The 27,352-nt window shown below is 39.6% G+C and overlaps 1 protein-coding gene across 4 annotated transcripts in view; it reads right to left on the reverse strand.

Annotated features, from left to right (window-relative positions):
* Positions 1-27,352, reverse strand: part of LOC131692963 (guanine nucleotide exchange factor DBS) — a 382,061-nt gene that overhangs the window by 237,083 nt on the left and 117,626 nt on the right. For 3 of the 4 annotated variants that reach the window (XM_058980403.1, XM_058980402.1, XM_058980405.1), the window contains exons 4-7: positions 14,548-15,134; positions 14,371-14,486; positions 12,157-12,610; positions 11,883-12,092 (exon numbers count right to left, since the gene is read on the reverse strand). In XM_058980403.1, the coding sequence (XP_058836386.1) occupies positions 11,883-12,092; positions 12,157-12,610; positions 14,371-14,486; positions 14,548-15,134 (1,367 nt within the window). The remainder of the gene's footprint in view (positions 1-11,882; positions 12,093-12,156; positions 12,611-14,370; positions 14,487-14,547; positions 15,135-27,352) is intronic. The other variant, XM_058980404.1, reaches the window with a different exon arrangement.

The raw sequence follows: 27,352 nt of genomic DNA on the forward strand, positions 1-27,352 counted from the left end.
GAAATGGCATTCGGCCAATTGATCCATTCTGCCAAATGGCCTCTCCAGACAAATGACCTTAGGCCAAATAACGTTCGGCAAACCAGCATTCGGTTAAATGACCGGACACCATTTCCGAGGGGCAAGTTAATCGAAGAGTATTAGGACCCTATTCTCACAGTCACGTCACTTAGTGACTAGAAGGAATTTTCTTCTAGTCGCTAGGTGATGTGATTGTGAGAATAGGGCATATATTTGAATTCAAAACGATGTTGACAAATGTCAAAGTAAGCTCAGATGCCAAATTTCACATTTGGACAATTTCGGACACCCGCCCGTTTGAAGTTTTTGACATTGGTACTAATGAAAAAATGAGAAAAAATACATTAAATGCTAGAATTTTTGAAGTAGCACATTATGTCCTAAAACCGCCTATTTCTAATAACCTTTCTGCTCTATGCTGCAAATCAGACATATTTTGCAGTATTTCCAATGCGGAAAAATCTCAAGAATCGAAAGGAAAATTTGCGAGTTTTGTCAGAATACGAGAAGTTGGGGTTCTAGGGCATTTCGTCATTCATATTAAATTTTATCATCTTCTATTGCCCTTCTATCAAATTTCCTTAAATTTACTTTGTTGAAATTAAAAAATCCTGTGCAATAAAATAGACGTAGACGTATGCTGTCGATGAAATTCTGATATATTAGATATTTTGAAACTTAGTCACGATTCTACTTTTTTTCATTAAAAAGTGCATATCAACTCCATTCAACAACAAATTATTATTTAATTTACTATTTCTAATTTGAAAACGCTCAGAAATTACATAGTAGATGTTTAATTTCAGTAAAAATACGGGAAGTTGGGGCATTTGATGGAAAAAGTGGTTTGTAGACTAAATGTCAAAAAATCTGATGTTTCTGAATTTTTATGATAACGAGTAATTTTTTTTATTCCTGAGAATTTTCCACGTTCAACAAGGTACATTTAATAAAAAAAATCATTGAAGGATAATAGAGGATAAGGATAGGATAATTTCCATTAAAATGCTAAAAATGTTTTTTTTTTCTACAAAAAAAATTATGGACTGAAATTTTCCGAATGCTACTGCAAATGTTATGGCATTTAATATATTTTTCGTCATATTTTCCCATAGTGACAGTGTCAAAAACTTCAAGCGAAGTGGGCAGGGGTCTAAAATTGTCCAAATGATATGACATTTAGAATCTAAGATTACTTTGACATTTGTCACAATATGAAAGGGGGGCCGTGGGGACGTGGATATTACATGATCGCGTGGGAACGATCGTTCATATGTTAGCGCTTGAAACCGCTTTTATAAATTTATAAGTACTAAAACGTTCACTTAATCACCGAGACTCTTTCATGTTTACGAAATTGCAGGTGTAGGTGTGTGTGGATGATCGTGAAGGTCTCGAGCGTTTCCATGTTAACGTGTTTGACCACATGGGCGTTTACACGTCGCGTGTGCTAGCGTTTGTATATTCGTGTGTATAAATGTATTTTTTGAATGTTCACGTGGATTGAGCGTGAGTACACGCACTGTGTTTTTTGCCATAGAAACGGCAAAATATTTAACAATGTTGACTACTAGGATGTTTTATGACCCGAGACCTGCCTTCTGATGATATAGTTACAGTGATTAATCTCTCTTGAAGTGAGATATTTGCTACAAGCCTTTTAAATATGAAAAATAAGATAAAGTATTCAGAAATGTTGAAGAGTTTTTTTTTTGTTTTTGAAAATTGATTGTGAATAACCGGATACAAACTTTCCAACATAACTTTCTAAATATCGTAGATAAGCTTCAGTTGGTTGTCTTGTCAAGCTACATATCTTTCCAGCAGAGACCAATTGTCTATCGCTTGTGAGTTAGAAGTTATTAGGCATACCATTTAAACCAAAGCAACAGATTCAAAGGGGTAGAGTCACAGTAGAAGCATAAATAACATAGGCTCAACACAGTTGTTTCAAATTAGTCTCATTGGTATTTAGGTATGAATACCATACATGCATGTTGCAATTGTCGAAGAATAAAATATTTGCCTTGAAGAACAGCTCATGACATAAAGAATGGTAAATGTTATAAATTTTGTTATAAATTTTTGCCTAAATTTTTCTCCCCTAAGGAGAAATATAGCATAGACTCAAACCAGGTTTAATATACCGCAAAAGCAGGCTTCATTTAAGCACGTTCGGAGAAATCGGCACTAAGGTTATCAAAAGTGACACATGTAATATTGTTTGAAGATGTTTGCAATATCGTCCTTCCATTCAGCCGATGAGAGGAGTAAAAAACTTCACCATATTGCGACATAAATTTCAGGTGTTCGCGGAGACAGATTGTGCAGTTTTACTTCGACTGTATCGTCTTCATACTACACGGGTATCTTGACTCTAGCATTCTCACACTTTATAAAGGGTTTCATGTTGTTACGGACAAAAGGGGTTTCCAGCAAATCGAGATATTTCCACGGATTTTTTTGAACTAGTTCCTGATTGGTTGAGATAATTCAAGAGCGTGCATAAAATTAACAAAGGATTGCGAGCACTCTAAATGAAAGTGCTGCTGGATATGTTCTGGATACTTTTCATGGGCATAAACATTTCAAGCAAATTAAATAAAAGTGGTAAATAACAGCAAATCATGATTGAAAAGCAAATTTTTTAATACATCTAGGTTTGTAATATTTTAATTTAGCTTCAAGGTACAATTGTCGCCCAACTTATGGGCGTAGGCAAGCTGGATTTGAAAGTTTCGCGTTTCACTCGTCACTAGCTTACACCAACTTGCTACCAGTTAGACGATATATCCGAACTAACACTAAATTGGCGGCAATTTGGTGTTAGTTTGGATATATCGTCTAACTGGCAGCAAGTTGGTGCCATTTACTGACGAGCGGAACACAAAACATTCAAATCCAACTTCTCTAAGTTAGGTTTTGTGCCCTTAACCGTAAATTGGTTTACACAATTTTTTCGTCTTCATTAAAAAATAAAGGTTGTATTTTAGGCGTACTTAATGATTATTCTATCACACACAATCAAATGACTAATACAATAAACTATAAATCGAATCCATTATAGTGATCAGTATCTAAGCTTCAACCACCGACAACCATAATATATCGAAGAATCCTGTAGCCCAAAATGACCCCAACAGAAGCCAGTATCCATCCTCCAATCCCACCAGATTCCGCCGTATAGTATCACATCCGTTTCGGCAGAGATCGATTACGTTATCTCTTCTCACGGCTTCTGTCGTAACACCGCACAGACAAAGCAACACTCTAGCTAGCATTTGAACCGCAGGTCTCGGTCCGATTAAAACTCAAATTAAATCGACATGACGCCTCGAACCTATTCCATTCATATTTTAAAAACACCATTCCATACCAACAAACGCCACTCATCCCGCGCCGTGCCGTAGTCATTGTTAAACATTTTAAATTCATTTCACCGTCCGACCGACCGACCGGTCGCCAAGGTGTTACCTAGCAACTTATACCTACCGGATTAACAAAGGCAGGTCACGACAACGAATCTGTCACTTTAATTCGAAAGAAAGTTGTGTCACCAGCAGCTGTTAGCTGCTGGAACAGCAGCGGCGCGTCCGATCAGCACAGATATTGAGATCATTGGGTGAGTAAAAATCATATTATTTTGGATAAAATGCCAAATTTCAATTGAAATGTATGCTCACACCTCAAGAACGAGAAACTAAATCCAAGAGCTGGAATTTGAAAATATGGCTATAAGAATATTTTTTATTTCAATATCATGTCGGGTCTTTGTACAATAAATAATCCATAGCTGTGGTAACGGCGATCTTCATTTTTTAAATTTAGGGTTGCCAATTTTCTTGATATTTAATCTAAGTGCACTGTCACTATGACGCTGCACTTTTGATGGACCAGGGTGTAGTGTAAAACGTGTCCACGAATGACCGTCAGAGCATTCCTTACCAAACCATGGTTTGCTTTCTATAGCAAGCGGAATGATGTTGTCACAACAACTTTGAAACTATTCAAATTGGACCTGACGTCGGTACGCGAGCATCCGTAGCCGTGAGGTTATAACACGTGTTAGATAGTTGACTTGTCCTGTATACGGACTTTAGCTGAACGTAGTGTCAAATAAAATAAATATGGTAACGACTTATACACAAATATGCAACGATCGAGCATAAAAAAACGGGAAACATCGTCAAAACTTAATAATGACGTAATAAATATTTTCTCTACCCTCATAAATAACCCGCTGCTGCTATCACCTTTCACCTAATGCGCTCTATTCGAGCCACAATTTCATGGCACATTAAAATTATGAATAATAAACGTCAAAGACGCCTGCTGATTCGATAGTATCCTACAACTTGTACCAGCAATCAGCCTTTATGCCGCTGCTGGTTTCTGGTATCTTCAAACGGGAAACGAGCTAATTGTACAACTTTAAATCATCGTCTTCCCGTTTGAGACATGCATGTTGCCAATTCGTGTGCTACCTATGTATAAATAAACCAGTTTTGTTTGAGATGTATGGTTTTCCGGTGGTCATCGTAGTTTAACCGCCTACTACTGCTTATTAGGAATACACCAAACGTTACCGGTTACCGGACATTACTACACAGCAAGGGAGTAGGTGATCCGGCATCAACTGGAGAAAGTGTTGTGATTATTGCACCCTTGTCAGTCGATGCTAAAAACGGTAGATCGCAGATCTTAGCGTCCCCAGAGATTCCCGCGACTGGAAATAAATGCAGAGCTGGTGTTGGCGTGAATCGCCAAGTAAATTCATCTCATTCGGTGGGAACCGACCAGCAAGTTATTGTTTGTTATTATTGTTGTTTGAGATAAGTATATTTTCGCATATAATTCCGTTTTTTTTAATTTATGATCAAAAGGGCTCGGTTGAAGGATTAGAATTTTTTGATTAGATAAACTGTTGTTAAGTTCGGCTGGAAATGTTGTCTGTTGGTATTATTGTCCTGTTTCGCGCACGTCGCGTTTCTATTGAATATTACTAACTTGGAGTTAAAACTTGACGAAAATCAAAATGCCATTGCCTCCAGAAATTGATGCCGGAAAAATAAGTGTAACCGAAATAGCGGGCGTTCCACAGGGTTCAATACTCGGCCCAATTCTTTGGAATGCTATGTACGACGGAGTGCTGAAGCTGAGCCTCCCCACGGCCGCAAAGATTGTCGGTTTTGCGGACGACGTGGTGCTCCAAGTGATCGGCGAATCACTATAGGAAGTAGAAGTACTTGCAACGGTGGCGATAGATGTTGTGCAAGATTGGGTGCGCGAGAAGAAGCTGACTTTTGCTCCCCTACTAGGGTTCGTAGTACCGATCCATTTTGATGAGAAACGGTAGTGCGGTACTGAAGCTCCCAGTACCGATAGTACCAGTAAAGTACCGGTACTCAAATATTTTTTTTTTCAAAAGATTCGAGAAAAGTTTCTAAGTGAATTACAATGCTCAAACTGATGTCTCATTGCAGCAGAAGGTATTTTTCGAATGCGGCACGGAATATTTCGAGATCGAGATTTCGACTTCAACAGATGGTAAATGTAAGAAACCCTATTATCAAGAGTCAATCGAAGCGTGAATAAATCCGTGTACGTTGGTCGCATTTCCTCGCGGCATTGTCGCTTTACTGTAAATTGGTTTCGACTTTTACGCAGACCAAGGCCGCTAATTTCATGGAAACTATGAAGATTTGCTGACTTTTCCGATCACCATAAAAATTACGAATCGCTCCATTCGAAGCAGTTCGCCTACTCTAAAATTGTAAGCTACTAAATCAATGTTCGTTCTTTTACAAATAATGATTTACGCGCGAACCAATCAGAATGTCGCTAGCTGTGAGTGCTTTGAAATTTAGTGAAAGATAGTTGAAATTTCATTTCTAATAAATAGGGGAATTTAAACATATCGTTCAGTACAACGGGAGTTAGTAATAACTTCTAGGATTATTATGATGATGGCCCCGCCACATTTCCCCTCAACCACAAAGGCATAAGCTGAGCGATTTATCTAAAAGATAAATATAATTAAAAGCCACCTTGCAGACCGATATTTGGAGACAGGTCCCGCTATTGAGTCTACATATTTTTCATAAACTCAACGCGGAAAGTTAGACAACTGAGAGTAATGATAGACGACCGACTAAGCTTCAATAACCGCATCGACCACGCATCCGGAAGGGCCGTAAAAGTGATCTCGGCACTATCTCGGATCATGATCATACAATTGGGCGGTCAGCAGAAGTAAAAAGAGACTACTGGCAGGACCTGCATGGGTGACGGCACTACAGACGAAGAGGAACACATCTCGACTGAACAGCACGTTCAGGCTCATGGCCATGCGAATGTCTAGCGCGTATCGAACTATCTCGTCAGAGGCATATGCTTATTTCCCCATGACATCAAACAGAATTTCTATTTGTGCAATCAGTAAAAGTATGTTGAAAATTCATTGAGATGTTGAAATTTCTTATTAATAACAAAGCAAGTATTCAATTTTATGTTTGGCCGAGGAAAATAAATAAACAAAAGGGGACGAACATAGCGTAGTTGGTAAAACGATTGCCTTGTACGCAGCTCGCCTGGGTTCGAGTCCCAACCCCGCACATAGGGTTAAAAAAATTTCCAAGAGTTTTTTCTAACCCGAAAATCTTTAACCAGTCGTTATCGCAAGCCACGTTTCCTCTGTGTTGGAAAAAATCGGCTATGTTCCCCGTCTCTAAGAAAAGAGATAAGCAAGACATAGCAAATTATCGAGGCTTAACTTCCCTTTGTGCTGGTTCCAAACTGTTCGAAATTCTTGTTAGCGCGATGTGCTATTCCGCTAAGTCTATATAGTTTTAGTGGAGCTCATAAAGCACTCGCACACCTTTTCAAGATGATAGCAGGGATCCCATCTGGTCCAGCTGATGGCGAGGACTTCAACTTTTCAATGGCAGTAATAATATTAAAACTTGACTTCATCAGAGAAAGGAATAATACCTAAGTTTATCACGTCACAGGGGACATCACGAAGGCTGGCTTCAACCTGCGCTGTCGCAGACGGAATGGTTTCAAATTCATCCGAAAAATGTTTGTGAGTAGGGACGTTTCGATAATAAAATACATCGATACTTAGAATCGATACTGGTATCGAATGCAAGTACTGATACTTTCGATATAATCGTAGTCGTAGTATCGATACTTGAAAGTATCGCCATTCGATTCCGCACTTTTACCCCAGGCTAACAGACATAATACTATGAGGGAATTCCCACAAAAACATCGATCCGGCAATTTTCCCAGAACACTAGCTCCACCTTTTATTCACAGTCCCAAACACTCATTTGCTGATGGGTTACCCCTCAGGTTTGGGAACAATTTTTCACTAGTGGTCTATCCCCCATCTGCTTATTCATAGGTCAGTGGCGCCATAATTTCAAATGGGGGCACAGTCCCAACTACAAATATATTTAAAATGACCGTTAAAGCGGGCGAAGCATTGGTTTCGAGTGTTATGTCTGTTAGTCTGTGCTTTTACAGTAGCTTAATTCCCTGAATTAGGTAATCTGCAAACCGTTGTTTGGAAATTCAGTAGTGGGTTTTGTCAGTTAACGTTTTGCTCTGCTCCTGGGAACAGAAAAACCCGTTCGACAAATATATTTTATTGATCTGATTCGTTTGATGTTGGATCCAGACGACGATTATGTCAGACGTCGAATGTCAGAAAAGATAAACAATAAATAATTTGGCTGATCAGAAAATCTTATGGACTGTCAAATAATGGGCAATGTTCGGAATCGATTTTTTCATCAAATTGGTGCTCCAGTTATTGTAGCAACTCAAATGTAACAACCGATTCCGCTATGGTTTAGCCTGAATAGGTTATCACATTTCACTCGGAAATAATTCCAAAATCGTTCATAATTACGAATCGAATACTTCCAACTACTGGTTCATTCGATTCTTTTCGATATCGTGAAGATTGTATCGATATCAGTAAAGTATCGTGATTGAAGTATCGATACCAAAAAATCGAGCATCGGAAACAGAAGTATCGATTCCGTACTAGTATCGAAAATATCGCAACGTCCCTATTTGTGAGTCAATATCAACAAGCGACTCATCCACCTAATACACATGGCAATTCTCAGACGCTTCTTCGTGAATGAACACAAGATCTAAGGTGCGATTTACCGTACACATCTGCAGCATGTTAAGAAGGGACATCCCGTCCAGTAGAGAAATACTAGATCTCGATAAGGTTGAGTCAGAGAGGTCGGCATAAGCATAGCCGGACGAAGTGCTTTTCCACACTATACCAGGCTGATTGTAATCTCCGAATAATAAGTGATAAGTATTGGGATCAAGTGAGTTTGTTATATCCAGCGCAGCATCGATATGCTTCTGAATAATATTCGCATCATTTGCGGATTCTGGGGGAAGATATTCAACAGCTACACATATATTTGTTCCATGTTTATTGATGTTCACCCAGAGTTCAAGACCATTGTTGTGACTTATTTTATGTTTAGACGATAGCCGATTTGAAACAGCGATCAGGACACCGCCACTCCTTGTTTTGCCGGAAGTAATTTTATCACTATCGTTGCGATATACCGTGTACCTAGGACCGAATAACTGTAGCGAGTTTATATCGTCGTTCAGCCATGTTTCTGTTAGCACAATAATATCCTGATTCGCATCAGATGTAGCCACAAACAGCTTGTCGATCGTCGTGCGCAGTCCTGTCACATTCTGGTAATATATTCCTAGTTGTTGATAAAAGTCACCGTCGGACGGTCGGGCAGCCGAAGCAGCTGATCGCTAGACGAGTGGCGGTAGCGGAACTGGAGCTGCGTTGTCCATCAATTGACGGGAAGCGGAAATCTTTTTGAGGTGAAGCAGTATCGAGTGTATATTGAAGAATAACAGGAAAATTTCAAGCATGATTCCGTTGAATATAATAAAATTTGAATTAACAGCCAGGGGTCCCGTTTCAAAAGCTTCTCCTGTTTTAAAAAGCACATAACTGAACGAAATCACTATGGTTTCGTTCTATCTGATCAGTCGTCCCCTGCCTTTGCGTCCTGAGATGATGGTCAGTCAAGCGGCGCGAGGGACTGGAGGACTCAGATACCCAACTATAAGAGGAAGGAAGCAGAGACACTCCAAACTCAGCCCACGATCATCTCATCATCAACAATCCGAATGGATCCCTCCCTTAAAGCCGAGTATGAGGGAGGTTCTCCGCAGCCAAACCAATTAACACACAAAAAGCCATCACCCATCACACTTGAACCGAGTGAACAACGACGAACTGTACAACCACGGGTCCTCCACCTCCACATTGTAAACAACTTATTGTAACATTACCCCCCTTTTCTTATCAGCGAATGACCCTGACGGGTAAAGCTACAATAAGAAAAAAAAGTTTAGACGCTATTAATTTTGAGCGTGAAAACAGCGGTGTAAGCTGAAGCAGGTACTTTGCTTATTCTTCAAAGCATTGCACGATTGAATATCCGGATGTTGGGAAAAAGCAGGGATAATGCCGATCTTCCCTTGGTACATCAAGCTTCCGGACACTTGACAGGTTGAAGTTCGTCTTCCAAGTATCAGCACTCGTACGAGGTTACCTGCTCAAGAGTGGTACGATCCCAAGCCTTAGAGTCTGAGGGACATAAAAAAACGCTTGCAAGAGCTGAAGATGTTCAGGAGCTCTTGACATATCGTTTCAGCCGAAAGTTCGAAAGACGTTTTCACAGTCGGTGTAGGAGTATTTGGAGTGCATTTTCAACAATCGTTTTGCCTTCCTCCGCACTGCAACGTCTTCTCGGCCGAGAATCAAGCTTTGCAGGATTCCAGGCCACGCTGGCATTCGAGGTAATGTAGAAGCAGACCGACCTAGAGGAGAAGCTAGTGACAATGCTTCATTGGATCTACCTGTTCCAGGTAAAACATATCAAAACAGCTATCCGAAATTAATGGTACCGTCGGTGGTCAGCGTCCACTGAGGGAAAAGGGAGAGTTTTGTATTTTGTGATAACATGTGACAACAGGGGGTAGGGGATTATGTTATGCTTCTTTAATATTCATTAAAACTATTGCAATCACTTGTTCACTCATTATCTACTGTTTTTAATATCGTCATGCCTAACTGAAAGTCAGTCTCGCATAGTACAAAAGTAAAAGCTATCAAGAATGTAAGCAAATAATTCCAACTGCCGCTTTGTTGCTTATCCACTGCACAAACAGTACAGTTTCGTAACTTCTGGGCGCGTAGTCAAATGAACGAGCCACAGAAAATAACAGTGCCAATACCACAGGGAAACAACAGTTATCTAAAGCGAAGATTGAGTTTAATCTCCAGGATACACGCAGCTACACCACGTCCGTAATCGTGTACTAGTTTTGAAGAGAAGTTTAGCTCAGACAGAAACTTCATTGCGAAGAACAACATGTAACACTAAGTCGCACATGACAACGCTGAAACCAAGATCACTATTTACATCGATGACCACCGCCACCAAAACTGAACCATACTCGGAGAAATATTTTCTCTAGTGTTCACAACAGCATTCCTGAGTTGGGTATGTGGCTGACCAAATCTATCTTTTTCTATCTGACTGTTGTTAAACTACGAAAAACTGTTCTTATTTTTCAATGATGTTTGTGATATCCTTCCGCCTGGATGCAAACTTATCTATGCAGATAACCTTAAACTGTTTCTCATTGTGCGATCTGAATTAGACTGCATTGAACTACAGCGTCTACTAGATTAATTTTGTAACTGGTGTGCTCGAAATCAGTTTACTCTCAGTGTATCCAAATGCTCAGTAATATTTTTCACACGCAGAAAAAAAACAATTTCGTGGTAGGGAAATCACTTGAAAGAGTGTCAGTTGTCAGGGACCTTGGTGTACAACTGGATTCCAAATTGTCGTTTAGAGATCATTCATAATAAGAATAGCCAAAGAGTTTACTGACCCGTACTGCCTGAGATCACTGTATTTCTCTCTTGTTCGCTCCGTCCTGGAAGCTTTGGCTGTTATCTGGTGCCCGTAGGCGACTATCTGGATTACTAGAATTGAATCAATACAAGCTAGGTTTCTCCGATATGCTTTTAGATCTCTGCCATGGCGCAACCCGATAGAGTTACCACCTTACACTGACCGATTACGTTTGCTTGACACGGACAATACGGATCAATAGTGTAGTGGACCAATATTCAAAACTTTTCGTTATTTTAGTGTTTGGTTGGTGCACCATATTAACGGCTTTGACAGAGAGGGGCTGGAAATTACCTTTTCCGAGTAGTTTCCGAAACAAATTCAAGACGCTATTTTTTCGTTATTACTGCATGTCATACACACACCATAATTTAATACAACGTTGCTTGACATATTTTCAACTAAATAGCAAAAAAATTGATTATTTCCATGCAGCTCAACAAAAAACGTTCCAAAGCTTACACGACTTTTCTTCCGAAATTTTGAAATGGGGTTCCTGTATTGAAAGGTCAGTCGTTAAGCACGAGAAAACTAGGCTTGACAAACAGCAGACGTGTGTTATTATTCCACGAAATGGACCGTAATCTCTGAATGACCATTTCACCTGATTATGTCGAAGATTTGATTTGCACAAAGCGTAATTATAAAATCACCTCATTGCAACTTTTCATTCAAAAATTTGAGAACCCTTAATTGAACTTATAGCTTGGGTCAATAAAACAAAATATACATCAATATAACAATTAGGAAAAGTCATAGAGAGCAAACAGCGGAGCTTCCATTTAGGATTCAAATGATGTTACTCAAATCCGCGGTATACTTTCTTTAACTTTTTCCGAGTCAATGTTACCGAAAATTTACCTGCGACACCAGCGCCTTAGTCTCTAAAGTTGTACTCTCCTGGATGACATTCTTGAACTCTTTCGGACTAGATAGTTTAAACTCGGCGGCCGAAACGAGAAACTCCTGAATCTCGAGCAGACTCTGTGCGGCAATTTCCGCCGAAACGGAGCACTTCTCGATTCGCTGGGTGGCCAGCAGCTCGATACCACGGGCGCACCATTTGTTTGCCTGCAAACCGACCATTAATAATTAGTTAATTTGTCATTGAAAAAAAACCCGTCCACCACCCTACCTTCTCCACTCGCTCCATCAGCTCCCGTGCCTTGATCAGCGTCTCGATTCGCCTGGAAATACGCTCGTTGATCAACTCGCACACCCGACTCAGCTCGTCGCATTTCGGCTGCACCACCTCCCTCGGGCAGGAGCTAATGCAGCCCTTCGACCCGATCAGTTTCTGTCCGGTGGCGATCACCCGGCTGGCCCGATCCACATCGACCGTACAGTGTTGCTGGTATTCTTTGGTATCCTTAATCAGCTGATCCATTCGTTCGACCGTTTCGCCAATCTCGGTCATGTCGGACACGGCCGCCTGGTGCCGGTCGAAGTTACCCTGCAGCTCCCGGAAGTCCTGCTCGAACCGGCGCAGTTCCAGACATTTCTTCAGCCGCGACAGATGCACCGTCCAGAACTCCTCGAAGTGCCGTTCGGTTTCCTCCAGTTGCACCAGCAGTCTGTGACAATCGCGACTGTCATCAAGATGATGCATAGTAAGGTTTGAATAATTGCCTGCACTGGATCTTTTTTTTTGGTTTGTTTGTTTGGAAGATTCAAGTTTTTTTTTGAGGAAGGAATAATTTTGAGCAAACGCGCGACCGAGCGATGACCGATGAGATGGGATGAGATATGGGAATGTGGCGAGGGTGAGATACGACAGGATTATGATATTAGCAGTTGTTTCAGTTTCAAAGGTTCGACACAGCAGGCTAGTTAAAAGTATAGATGTCAATATACATTACATGAAACAGTGAAGGGGATACGTGCGGCATCCAGCGGGTAAGTGTGAGAGATTGTGAGTAAAGAGTTAGGTGAGTGACACGCGTTTGTTTTGGTGCTGTGAAGAGGGAAATGTTTGCTGTAGTGTTTGTGTGTGTTTATGCTGTGGTGCTAGAGCGTGCGTGCTTTGCGTGATTTGTATATGACATAAAGGAATTACTTATTGAAATAATTGAGAACACTTATCAAACGTCACCGTAACTCTTTTCACTTTTTAGAAACAAATTTAAACATGTATATGTATAAGAAATTAAAACCCTATCTTTGCAATCACCTGAATCGTAAATTGACTATTTTACTATATTTTACTACAAATATTTAATAGCATTCTAAATTTTGAAAATAAATCCTGCTCAAGTTGCGATGATAAGAACAACCGCTAACAAATGAACGATAAGTTTATAGCAACTGTAACTATGAACGTACCCTTAAAGCGCCCACACTTATGCAATGTGCGATAATACTTGAGCATGAAAAAATTAAAGCTGATATGAAAATTGCTTTCATTGCAACTGCAACATTATTGGTGGGCCGCTGCGACGTATCATGATGATTTAATACTTAAGTTGTGAAGAATAGGGTATCGAACCCATTCACATTGGAACTAATTGGGAAAGTAGCGCCTGCTATCTTTTTTTAATGTACAGTTAAAATGTGGGTACTCGATTCCAAATAATTTAAAACTGAATCAAAAAATTTCATGAAAAACACTTTTGAAAGTAGTAATTAAATTATAAGGCAAGGTTTGATGTTCAAAATATTCATAAATATACGTGAAAAAGTTGAAAGAATTAACAGCATTCCAATGCAAAGCAAAAAATCTACCAAGCGATGGTAGTTAATTGGTGAATCAGAGCGTAGCAAATGTACAGCGAAATGATTTTGATGATGTTGACGCAAATGACAATATTATACTAACATCAATCGCCGCATGACTATAGTATTCACAAGCATCACGAAATTTCGGGTTTTCTTTAGGGTTCGCAATCCAACAACAATCAAACACGCAAGCCATACAGCAAAATGAACGAGACGCGATATTCCGCCTATTCTTGGTTCGAATAGAAATATGATTGATTAATTTGTTACTATTATTCATTAATGACAATTTTATTCGATCTTTTCGGGAGAGTAACCAGTGCAAGGCAAATTAAACACTTCTAACACTAAAACTAAACCTTAAAGCTAGTTCAGTGAGGTGACTGAAACTAAAATACTTTCACGTATTTCCAGTTTAAATCACCTCTGTCAGTACACTTCTGTTGGTTCGAAGAATGAACCAATCGGAAACAGTTAGTATTATTAGGAATGTGTACAAAATCAAAGAACGAAACATTCTTTGTTAGAACGAAACCAACAATAGTAGAAGATAGAAACAGCTAGCATTCCACCTTATTGCTAAACCTAAGCTATTATTTTCTAGTCAGTCGAACTAGGACCTATACAAACTTACCTTTCAATTGAGCTAATGTTACCGAAACGCTCGCCCACTTCTCTATCGCCTTCCTTCTTGGCTCGCATTTCATCTAGCAGTACTTCACCATGCCGACCGGCTGCCATTATGTCCTCCTAAAAATATAAATTAACATCAATCCAAATCTTACAACGGATCCAAACTGACGGTAAATACCTTCAACTTTTCGTACTGTTCACCCTGTTCCTCGATCAACCGTTCCGTCGCGTCAACAGAATTAGGAAACTCCATTTCGTGGATCGTTTTCATGAACGCATCCAGATTGCACGAGATCATATTGGTCAATCCGGAGAACTTTTCCAGCGATATTCGCTGCTGAATCCAGTCGTGATGTGAGTACGCCAGATCTCCACCCAAATCCAACGTCAGCTGAGTCCTCGAAATGTACTCGTGCAAATCTTCCAGCGTGGCACACACGATCACTCGGAAGCGGAACTCGTCCTTGAAAAATTTGTTGCTTACCTCCGATATGGCTTTCTGGAGGAACCCGGACGGTCGCAGGACGTACACGAAGTGCACCATTCCGGGGAAGTAGATGGAGATTTTCAGCAGAACTGCTTTCACCGATGCCCAGCGATCCTTTCGGCGATCTATGATTAGATTGAATCCGAGATCAGCCTCAGAGAGGGACGGTACCGAGGTGAGGTACAATATCAACTTTTGATAGTCCAGATCGGACAAATTGTGGAAGTTGTTGTAGTCCGGGAAGGTGATCAGCGGGCAGCCATCCTTCGAGCGGCCACCTGTGGAATGAGAGATAAAAATGATGAGAATGGTTGAAATATATAATTAGTTATTTTTTGTAGAAAATAGTGCTACATTGCCGCGGGACATCTTAAAACTGGCGAATTGCACAGAACTGAGTCAAATTGATTTGTTGGATGCCTTTTTACAAATAGAAGTTGACGAAAGTTGTCGAAATATGTTTACAAACAACGCCGATTGGAGCTTGTATCAATACAACAGGTTGCCGCCTAGGGTTAAAGCTACACCAGGAGCATTTCAGACTAATCGACACCTTGTTAACATGGTTTACGGGTTATCTGGACGCTGCGAAGCACCAACAGAATCTGCACGCAGTGCTACAGCGATTGCAAGACACCGGTTTCACAATACGACCAGAAAAGTGTTCGTTTTCTCAAGAGCAGATCCGGTATTTAGGTCTCCTACTGGACCGTTATGGCTTTCGTCCAGATCCAGCGAAACTTGAGGCCATCAGAAGCATACCGCCTCCAAAGGACTCCACCGGAGTTCATTCGTCGCCGCCATAAATTACCGCACGAAGTTCGTTCCGAACTCTACGATATCCACTGAACGAATTTCTCTGAACCAGTTCGTCGTTCTAGAATGTCAGCAGGCGTACGACAAGTTAAAATCGATTCTGTCCTGACTTGGTCTTCTACTGATCCAACATTACCCAAATCTGGAGATAATAGTGTCTGAACCATCAGAATTGGAGCGAAAATAAAGTTCATAAGTTCACCGTCGGTAAAATCGACGAACAGAACAACGATATTTTCCGCCAGATCGCGAAGGATTCGCGATGCTCTATACTGTAACAAAGTTACCCAAGTTCATGCTCGGGAAACGATTCCGTTTTCAGACGGATCATGCATCGCTACTGCCCAAAAATAAATACCAATCTGTGCGTCCAACTGGTTTCTGCGTTGAGCCCTAGCATTGCTCTCCTTCGACTTCTCCATGGAATATATCTCGACAACCAAGTTCGGGAATCCCGATGTACTGTCCCGACTCATCAATCAGCCTGTTAAGCCAGACTTCGTCGTAATCTGTACCACCCTGGATGAAGTCTTGAGGTAAGTAGCGGCCATTGACAGTTACCATATAGTTTTAATATGATCAAGCAGGCAACCAAATCTGATTCAGTTCTTCAAAAAAATTACCGCGTCATCCAAGATGACTAGCTAAATCCAAAGATAGATGCATAGTATTGGAAGCTACGACGATTTTACGATCGTCAAGGATTTTCGATTATCCAAGGTTGTATTATATTCGGAGACAGGATCGTGATCACTAAGCTCTACCGGAAGAAGTGCTTGAATCAACTTCACAAGGGCCCAGGAGTGCAACGAATGAATGTAATCGCATGCAGCTATGTGTACTGGCCAGGATCGGATGAGATGATAGCCAGTGTCGCAAAGACTTGTCATCACCAACGCAACACTAGAATCTTGGCTTCCACTGCTGGTCCACGACAACTAGGGTCCTATAAACGGTGAATACTATCTCGTAATCGTCAACGTCTATAGCAAGCATCCGGAAGTTTTCGCAATTCGGTGGATCACGGCGACAGCAACCATCAACCTGATTCGTTGACTAGTCGCCAACAAGGGAATGCCTAAGCCTCTCGTCACAGATAATGACACACAATTCAAAAATGCAGAACTCGGCCAGGTTTGCAACGAGAATGGTGACGCAATAAGTCTAGGAACGTTAGACATATTTCTACTGACCTATCGAATTACGTCCAACCCCAATGTACAATCGGTCACTGCGTAGTTCCCTAGATCTTCTTCGTACGCCTTGCAGCCCGGTATCAACAGCAATCCAAACCAATGCCAGCCAACCGAAGTCGTTCTAGCCAAATTATGCAATTTATCTATCTTGATAGTTGGACTTAGGAACCAGATGTCGTTATCGAGAAGATTGGTCAAGTAACGTACAAAATATGTGTGAATAATAAAAAGCTGATTCGGTCCCATTTGAACCAGTTGAGTGACCGATCTTCATACCCGAAGGTTACCAGTTGAAGGCCCGAAAAATCGTATTTAGAATTCGACACACAAGTAAATTCGTAATGCACCGTTGCCATTTTTTGAGAAATCCGCAAATATGGTATCTCTGGCTGACGAAAAAATCCGCAAGCAATAAAAACCCCACATTTTTTTCATCATTAAGGGTTTTTGAGGTTTTTATAATCTATTAACAATATGTATAAATGAAAAAAAAATATTTGTCAAGCTACAAATGTCTGGTTGAAAAATTCTTCCACAGTCGCCAATGAATGTGGGAGGACATTTACTTTCTCAATCAACAGAAGGAACCGCAGAAATTCATATGTGCCGACGACATAACGCACTAATCCAAAAAAAAAATCAAAGGAGAATATTTAGAAAAAATTAATAATTGGAAATAGAAAAATCATTATCAGTTTTTAAAACTGATTAATTTTAAAAATAAAAAACAAATAAAATTTAAAAAAGTACGAAAATGAACAAAAATACACTAAAACCAAAAAAATTAAAAATAAATATACAAAAACAACCCAAAAATTCTAGAATGCATCAACCAAACTGAAAGTGGCGGCCATAGCGTAGTTGATAAATAGATTGCCTTATACACAGCTCACCTGGGTTCAATTCCCAACGCCGCATATAGCGTTAGAGATTTTTAAATCCCGAAAAAGCTAAGTTTAAAAACTGTGTAATCAAAATAAAAAAAATCAAAGAGTTTCAAAATTTCAAGATTAAATGAATTAAAATTTAAAAAAATAAAATGTCTCAAAAATCCAAAAATTTAGAACCTTTGAAATTTTGTTATTTAAAATAAAAAAATCAAAAACTTAAGAGTTAATTTAATAACCTAAAGATTTAAAAATTAAGAATTTAAAAATTTGAATATTTAAAAATATTTGAAAAGTTAGGCATTTAAAAATCTACAAGTATTTAAAATTGGTAGAAATAAAGAATTTTCGAATTTGGATATTTAAAAATCAAAGAATTCAAAAATTTAAATAGAGAGTAGAGATGCAAAAAATCAAGCAGTTAAAGATTTGAAAATTTTACTATTTGAATTGATTATTTTATTTTATTTTTAAATTTGAATTGATTATTAAATTAAATATTGCATTCGTAACCGAGCGCTCGATCGTTACACACGTGCGTTGTTTGTTGTAACATTACTTTGAGTTAGGCGATATCGGTGAAGGTGTTTATCCCAGCAACGGCTGGAGCATAAATATTGTAAACGTTAAATTGTGTCAGGCAGTGCAGTGCAGTGCGGCGCTAAACAGTTTTCTTACCTGAAAGACGGCTTTGTTTAGACGAGCTATACCAGGGTATTTACTGTGTGAAGGTCACGCGCGTGACGGATAAAACAAACGAAAGATCAATTCACCTACCAGCTCGTCAGGAACCAACTGGTGAAGTGTTCGTTTTATACTTTTATCGATTTTTTTTATGATTGTTTTTGATTTTTTTATTTAAGTTAAATAGTGCTCCCACAACAAAATGGATCAAGGAGAAGGATCTCCCTCCAAAGATGAAACTTTTGGGGAAGAGGAACACCTATTTGATTCGGAGACAGAAGTTGTTACCGCCGATCCACCTTCCCCACTTCCCCCCAATGTCTCACAGCCCCACCGAGTCAAGGTTTACCAGGATGGATCCGCTGGTCCTTGGGTGGTATACTTTCGGCCCAAAACGTTACTCGACCGTAACCGAGATTCAAAATGTTCAGTTTAGCTGCGCGTAGTGGTTACTGACTTGAAGCAGGCCAATGGTATCGTTAGCAATAGTCTCTTTACGCTGGAGTATCGCGTCTACATTCCTTCTCGTGATGTGGAGATTGACGGTGTGGTAAATGATGCCAGTCTAACTGTCGATAATCTGATGAATGATAGGGTTGGCCGCTTTAAGGACCCTAGCCTTCAATCAGTTAAGATTTTGGAGTGCAAGCAATTGCACTCAAAATCCATCGAAGATGGGAATTATTATCCATCAGACTCGTTTCGCGCAACCTTCGCCGGATCTGCACTTCCGAGCTACGTTGAAGTGGGAGGAGCTCGTCTACTAAGTATGGTCGGGTTCGGGTTTTTGGACCCGACCCGAACCCGACGGGTTTCGGGTCGCGTTCGGGTTCTGTAAATTTAAGCTTCTCGGGTTCGGGTCGGGTTCCGGCCCGGATAGAATTTTACAATAGCATTTACCCTACAAACAATCATAAAACAATAAATATTATAGTTAATACTGTTTCAACATTGTTCAATGCCAAGTTCTCACAGTAGATTTACAATAAAATTTCATGTAACAATAAATTTCACTGTTCAGCAAAAAATTGATACAGTGCATTCGCATTAAGTTTTACTGTTTTCGAGAAAAAAATGCATGGAGAAAAATTGATTTTTTTAATGTTAAGATACATAACCACCCCCCTTTTTACTGTAAAAGTATATTTTACATTGAAATTTACTGTAAAAACGTTAAAGTTTACTGTTTTTGTATTGTAGCATAACACTAAAACTAACTGTAAATTATCGTAAAATTACTGTACTGTCACAGTAAAAATCATGGTTTTGTTACTGTACATTTCTATTCGGGGGGTTTTCAAATTTGAAATTCTCGGGTTCGGGTCGGGTCCGGGTTTTTCAAATTACAAATTATCGGGGTCGAGTCGAGTTCGGGTTTTAAACAAAACAACCCAACCATTTCATGACACTGTTTGCGTCTTTACACAAAACGCAGTCTTTTTTGTAGTAGTCAATTATAATTCGTGATACGAATGGATGACACATATAACCGTACCAAATGTTAGCACCTCTGAATCGCTAGAATTCGTCGTATTTTATGATGCTCAAATATTGTATTTTTTCATTCTTACATAAAATTCCGTCTCTTCAGATTCGTAAACTGACTGAATTATTTAATTTTGTAAACGAACATTCATGAGAGAGCATTCAACAATACGTGTTTCACATCTTAAATCTCTTTGCGATTTATTTTTCACGATAATTAGTAATAAACCAAGTTAAGAGGAATTTTTCGGATAATATTGGTTCTACATGGAATATAAATTTCGAAAGGTACTTTAAAACCGATACATTGGCCGCGGCGACTTTTTCTCTACCTAAACGGTTTTGTGGGGTGCATTCGTACCCCAGAACTAATATCGCTTTCATATGTCTAATTATTATTAAATTTATAATTAAATTAGATAGTTTTATTCTAAAATCATTCGTAAAGTAACCTGTTTAAAAATATTCGTGTTTTGACTATTTAATTAGGTAATATTTCATTTTGTATAGAACAAGTCTTTAAAGTACGCCAAAATTCCCATTTTTCTTCATATTGCTATAACTCCGGTAGTTTCAAATCGATTTTCACCATTTATACGACGTTGTAAAGATTAATAAATTTCCTTTTAAACATTTTTTTTTCAAAAACCGGTCAAAAAGTGTATTTATTCCGATGCTTTTTTGAAAACCAAACGCCAATGCAAACGATAAAAATACAGCAATATGCAGCAGAGCCTAAAATTCTCATACCTATTCAATGAACGACGAAATTCACAGAATTCATCTTCGTCTTTTCTCTGCTTCCTTCGTCGCTAAACGCATGAAAAAATAAAACAATAAAGGCGATGTCCCCTCCTCTCTCGATTCTACGAAAACGAGTAGCAGAAGCAGTGACTTTCGTTTTCCTATGACAATCAAAAGTTTCAATTTCGTTTTGATGCATGCTCAGTAATGTTCGATTCTCATTCATAAAATGAAATTAAAACAATGTGCATCAAAAATACAACTAGAACATAGTTAAAATGAGAAATATGCACACCGATCAGGCTTCCGTCTTACAGTACCATCATTAGCTCGCAAATCTACAGAATCGCGCAGCGACAAATAAATATCATTGATAGTGTATTTTCGTTTCCCCAGCAGTAAGTTCAATATCGATCGTACCAATATCATTCTGAATCTCAAAGCGAAAACTGTCGAATATGAATTACCAATTGCCATAGCTTAATTTAATACATGTAATAAATTATACGAAACTGCCTTGCAGGAATGGTTTCTGATAAAAAAAAATAGAAATTTGGGTTAAGTACGACGGGCAAGGTTGTTGGAAACTGTGACCATTAAGCTTTCTGTTTCCCCATGAGTTAGCCGCCGATTTAACTTAATTTCCGGTTAAGATATCGACGATTTATAAGTTTCTTAGAAGATTACAAATTCGACGTTCAATAATAGTAAATATAAATGCGGATTCTACTCGGCAGTGATTTGTTTTGTCATATGCAGATATAACTCAATGCGTATGGTGCTACTTCAGATTCGAGTGATTCTACTATTCTTAGATGGGCCTAGGGTCCAGCTCGGGTGCCCAGAATTAAAAATCTTCGAGATCTTTGATTGATACTCCGTATTAGCAAGTTGGATTCGGATCGGGCTTCTCAAATTTTAAATTTTCGGGTTCGGGTCGGGTTCGGGTTTTCAAATTTTGAAATTCTCGGGTTGGGTCGGGTTCGAGTTTTACAAAATTTTCATTCTCTGGTACGGGTCGGGTTCGGGTTTTTAAGTTTTAAAATGTTCGGGTTCGGGTCGGGCTCGGGGTTTTTCAAATTTTCATACTCTCGGGTTCGGGTTCGAAAACAAATGAAACCCGACCATCTCTATCGTCTACCTGTGCGTCTGTTTGTATCGTGGGTCATGAATTGTTCCAATTGCAAGCAGCTAGGTTACTCGGCCACCTACTGTAGCAATAAGCAACGGTGCAGTAAATGTGGGGAACGCCATGCGGATGATACTTGCAGTAGGCCCGCTGATAAGTGTGTTTACTGTGGGGAGAATCCGTATGAATTTTTGACATGTCCAACGTACAAACTTCACGCGGATAAACTGAAGCGATCCGCCAAAGATCGCTCCAGACGCTCTTACGCAGAAATGTTTAAAAGAGCTGTTCCACTTATCTCCGAAAACCCATTCGTTTTCTTGCCAACTGGAAATAACGCCTCCAATGACCCTTGCGAGGGGCATTCTTTGGTTCTGCTTGGAAACTCTAGGAAAAGACCTAATCAAAACTCACCTGAACTTCCTCGTAAGGGTCCTAGGTTATCCCAAACAAGGGTACAAATTAAAAATAATTCATCAACTGGAAGTGTTGCCACAAATCCGAAGATAATACCTTCTGGTTTTGGGAAATTGAGATACAACCAGGAGTTCCCAGCACTCCCCGGGGCACCAAAAATCCCAAGTGCTCCCATTTTACAGACAGAAATTCAACCTAAAACGGGATTCCTTAAATTCTCTGACATTGTGGACTGGATATTCACAGCTTTCAACATTACCGATCCTCTGAAAAGCTTGCTGGTTGCTATTCTACCAACAGTAAGAACATTTTTAAAACAGTTGACTGAACAATGGCCCCTCCTTACAGCGATCGTATCCTTCGATGGCTAACTTATTAGACGGAATCAAGGAGCTGATCACTGTTTTACAGTGGAACTGCAGAAGTATTATCCCCCAAATTGATTCATTAAAACACTTGCTAGATTACAATAATTGTGATGCCTTTTCCCTATGCGAAACATGGCTAACTTCTAATATAAACCTCAACTTCCACGATTTTAACATTATCCGCTTGGATCGAGAAGACTCATATGGGGGGGGTACTTTTAGGGATCAAAAAGTGCTACTCCTTCAATCGAATAAACCTCCCTTCGACGCCAGGCATTGAAGTTGTCGCTTGTCAAACAACAATCAAAGGCAAAGATCTTTGCATTGCTTCTATTTACATTCCTCCTAGGGCCATGATGGGATATCGAAGATTCTCCAACGTGATTGAACACCTTCCCTCGCCCCGCCTGCTTCTTGGAGACTTTAACTCTCACGGTACGGGGTGGGGCTGTCTATACGACGACAATCGATCTTCGACAATTCAAGACCTTTGTGACCACTTCAATATGACAATTCTGAACACAGGGGAAATGACACGGATTTCTAGACCACCTGCGCAAGCAAGTGCACTGGACATATCTTTATGCTCGACATCACTACGGTTAGATTGCAAGTGGAAGGTAATATCTGATCCCCACGGTAGTGACCACTTACCAATTGTAATTGCAATCACCACTGGTTCAAGACCATCGGCACCAATCAATGTTCCCTATGATCTCACACGAAACATTGATTGGAAGAGCTACGTTGCTGAGATATCCAAAACTATCGATTCAACACAGGTACTTCCCCCGGCAGAAGAATATAAGTTTTTGTCCAACTCGACTCTCGATACCGCGATTCAAACTCAGACGAAACGAGTACCCGACGTGAACACCCAAAAACGTTCTCCCAACCCGTGGTGGGACAAAGAGTGCTCAGACGTGTACGCGGAGAAAGCTGCCGCGTATAAAACCTTCCGGAACGACGGGTTAGTTGCTATTTATCGAGTGTACGCGATATTAGAAAAGCGAATGAAAAATTTAATGAAAGCTAAGAAACGCAGTTACTGGCGCCGGTTTGTCGACGGGTTAACAAGAGAAACATCGATGAGCACTCTTTAGGGCACGGCCCGACGTATGCGAAACTGAAACAGTACTAACGAGAGCGTGGAATATTCAAACCGTTCGATATTCGATTTCGCCAAGAAGGTTTCTCCGGATTCCACCCCGGCACAGAAAATCTACCTCGCCGCGTCGCCTTACAATACCGCGAACGAAACACCGTTTACGATGGTGAAGTTCTCACTTGCTCTCTTATCATGTAACAATAAAGCCCCGGGGCCAGATAGAATCAAATTCAACTTGTTGAAGAATCTGCCAGACTCTGCCAAAAGACGCTTGTTGAATTTATTTAATAGGTTTCTTGAGGGTAACATTGTCCCACATGACTGGAGACAGGTGAGGGTCATCGCCATCCAAAAACCAGGAAAACCAGCCACCGACCACAATTCGTATCGTCCGATTGCAATGCTGTCCTGTATCCGGAAGTTATTCGAAAAAATGATCTTGTTTCGTCTCGATAATTGGGTCGAAACAAATGGCTTACTGTCAGATACACAATTTGGCTTCCGCAAAGGCAAAGGGACGAACGATTGCCTTGCGTTGCTCTCAACAGAAATTCAAAAGGCATATGATAGCAAAGAGCAGATGGCATCAGCATTCTTGGATATTAAGGGGGCTTTCGATTCAGTTTCTATCAACATTCTTTATGAGAAGTTGCACCAGCATGGTCTTTCACCAATTTTAAATAACTTTTTGCTAAACCTGTTGTCTGAGAAACAAATGCATTTCTCGCATGGTGATTTATCGATATCACGATTTAGCTACATGGATTTTCCCCAGGGCTCATGTCTAAGCCCTCTCCTCTACATTTTTACGTGAATGACATTGACGAATGTCTTGTCAATTCATGCACGCTAAGGCAGCTTGCAGATGACGGTGTGGTCTCTATTACAAGTCTCAAAGCCGTCGATCTGCAAGAACCATTGCAAGATACCTTGGACAATTTGTCTGCATGGGCTCTCCAACTGGGTATCGAGTTCTCCACGGAGAAAACTGAGCTAGTCGTATTTTCTAGAAAGCGTGAACCAGCGCAACTACAGCTTCAATTAATGGGTCAAACTATTGCTCAGGTTTCAACATTCAAATATCTCGGGGTCTGGTTCGACTCCAAAGGTACCTGGGGATGTCACATTAGGTATCTGAAACTGAAATGCCAACAAAGGATCAATTTTCTCCGTACAATAACCGGAACATGGTGGGGTGCCCACCCAGGAGACCTAATCAGGCTGTACCAAACAACGATATTATCATTGATGGAGTACGGATGTTTCTGCTTTCGCTCCGTTGCGAGCATACATTTCATCAAACTAGAGAGAATCCAGTATCGCTGTTTATCTCATATCGATTGCTCATTCGATGCGATATTTTGAACCCATTGGTGATTGCAAATTGCGAAAGACTTGTCGAGCTTAATTCTCAGACCCGATTCATATCCTTGTACTTCGATTACATGGCACAGAACATCAATTCATCTTCGTATAACGTTAACCGTGCTCATCTCTTAGATACTTCTGATCCACCTGTATTTTTCGACACATCCATGAAGGAACAGATTTGTGGAATCCCGGATCACATTCGCCCACAAGTGGTCCCAAATATTTTCTATAATAAATACCATCAAGTCGACTGCGGTAAAATGTTCTACACTGACGGATCAATTCTCGACGGGTCCACAGGCTTCGGTATCTTTAACGAAAATCTTGCGTGAACGTGAAAAAAACACTTTCTGTGCGATTTTTTCTCGAAATTTGGGTGAAACAAATTGATCAAAACTATTGTGCATTATAATGTATCGTTTCAATAACACTCTTTAATTTTTCTATGCAAATATATCGACAAGCGATTCGGTGACAAAGCTTTTTGTAGAATGTCTCTGGAAAAACACGATTTGCGCTGTTAACTGTCATTAGAAAATTACTTAGCCGATTTATTTCAAACTTTGCATACACATTCTGTATAAAAAACCTAACTTCTACGTTGAGTTTTTAATATAATTTTTCAATTAACAGGGTTTTTATTCATGAAAAGGCGGAATTTTTCGTGAAACATAAATTTTTTATTTATTATTTCTTCTGAAGAACCTAAGACATATGTCTTTTCTGTTCACGAATGCACGGTAAGATGAAGTGTGATCAACATAGAACTTAAATTGAATTTAGGCAAAATAATACTATAATAAACCTAACTAAGATGCTCTATACATGCCCTTTTAAACCCTGCTGATGATTCAATAGTTTGTAATTCATTTGGTAATTGATTCCAGTAGCTAATGCCTCGCACAAAAAGAGAACCAGCGTAATGTGATGTTCTGCACCGACTAATTACGAATTTTCTTCCTCTTTGACTTCGGAGAGCGAATAGTTTTTCATATAGATATCCAGAAAACTTATGGTTAACTACATTATGCAACAGCAAAACGGATCTCATTCTGACAAAATTGTCAAATGAACATCCAATCAATGTCTTTTGCAAGTGAGTCACGGAAGAATAACGATTCAAGTTGAAAACGAAGCGAATACAACAATTCAGTGCAATTTTTAAGCGATTTAAGGCATATGCGGATGATTGTGACAATATAAAATCACAAAATATAAAGTGTGGATAGATAAAAATTTTAAATAGCATGATTTTCGTAGACAAGTGAAGGAAATTGGCTTTCAATCGAATCAAACGCAGACGCCATATTTTGCCGCACTGCAATGAACAAAAACCCTTAATTGAAAATTTATCTTGAAAACTCAACGTAGAGGTTTTCTTACATAGAATGTGTATGCAAAGTTTTAAAGAAAACGGTTAAGTAGTGTTTGAATGGCAGCCAACACCGCAAATCTAGTTTTCTCAGAAATGTTCTACAAAAAGCTTCGTCACCGAATCGCTTGTCGATATATTTGCATAGAAAAATTACAGAATGTTATTGAAATGATACACTATAATGTACAGAAGTTTTGATCAATTCGCGTCATGCAAAATTTTTAAAAAAATGCAAGTTTTTTTTCGCGCTGAAACCCTTACCCCCCGGAAATGAGAAAGAAAACTTTTCTCTATCTGTTTACTACCAATATATGTGATTGGTGGGTAACGATTTGTCCGAAATTGCCTTTAAAAGAGAATTTTAACAGTTGGCTTTTAAATCGCAATCATATGTTTGTCGAGAAACATTCAATAAAATTGTCTAGCATTGACGGAATCCCAATAAAGTATCAGTAATGGTATCACCTATGAATAACATTGTTTATTCTAGAATAAGCGCACTTATTAAAAATATTCACGCACTATACTGGAGAAGTCAGCATTCGAATTCGATAAACAAGTAGATTCGCAATACGTTTTCAGCGAAAAATCCCCGGATGTCATTCTTACCCTCAGTTCCCCTTTTTGATGCACGAAATCGCCATCATATGATAAAAAGTTCGTTTCACCTGTGCAAACCAACATAGCATTAGGACAGTTCAAAGTAAAATCAACCATACAAACATTGGAATGGAATAAGACACACACTACTACCAGGTTAGCTATTTCCAACGCTTTACTTGTAGTGGAAAGCAAAACGTAAGAAAATGCGCACATTCACTGACATTATTCCACCGACCGTGTGCAGCGATCGATCGCAAGCGAAAAAATATGACGCACTACTACTTGAACGTTGCCACGAACCTGTTCAGTTTCG

This window comes from Topomyia yanbarensis, chromosome 3 (genome assembly GCF_030247195.1).
Source record: "Topomyia yanbarensis strain Yona2022 chromosome 3, ASM3024719v1, whole genome shotgun sequence".
NCBI classification, from domain to species: Eukaryota; Metazoa; Arthropoda; class Insecta; order Diptera; family Culicidae; genus Topomyia; species Topomyia yanbarensis.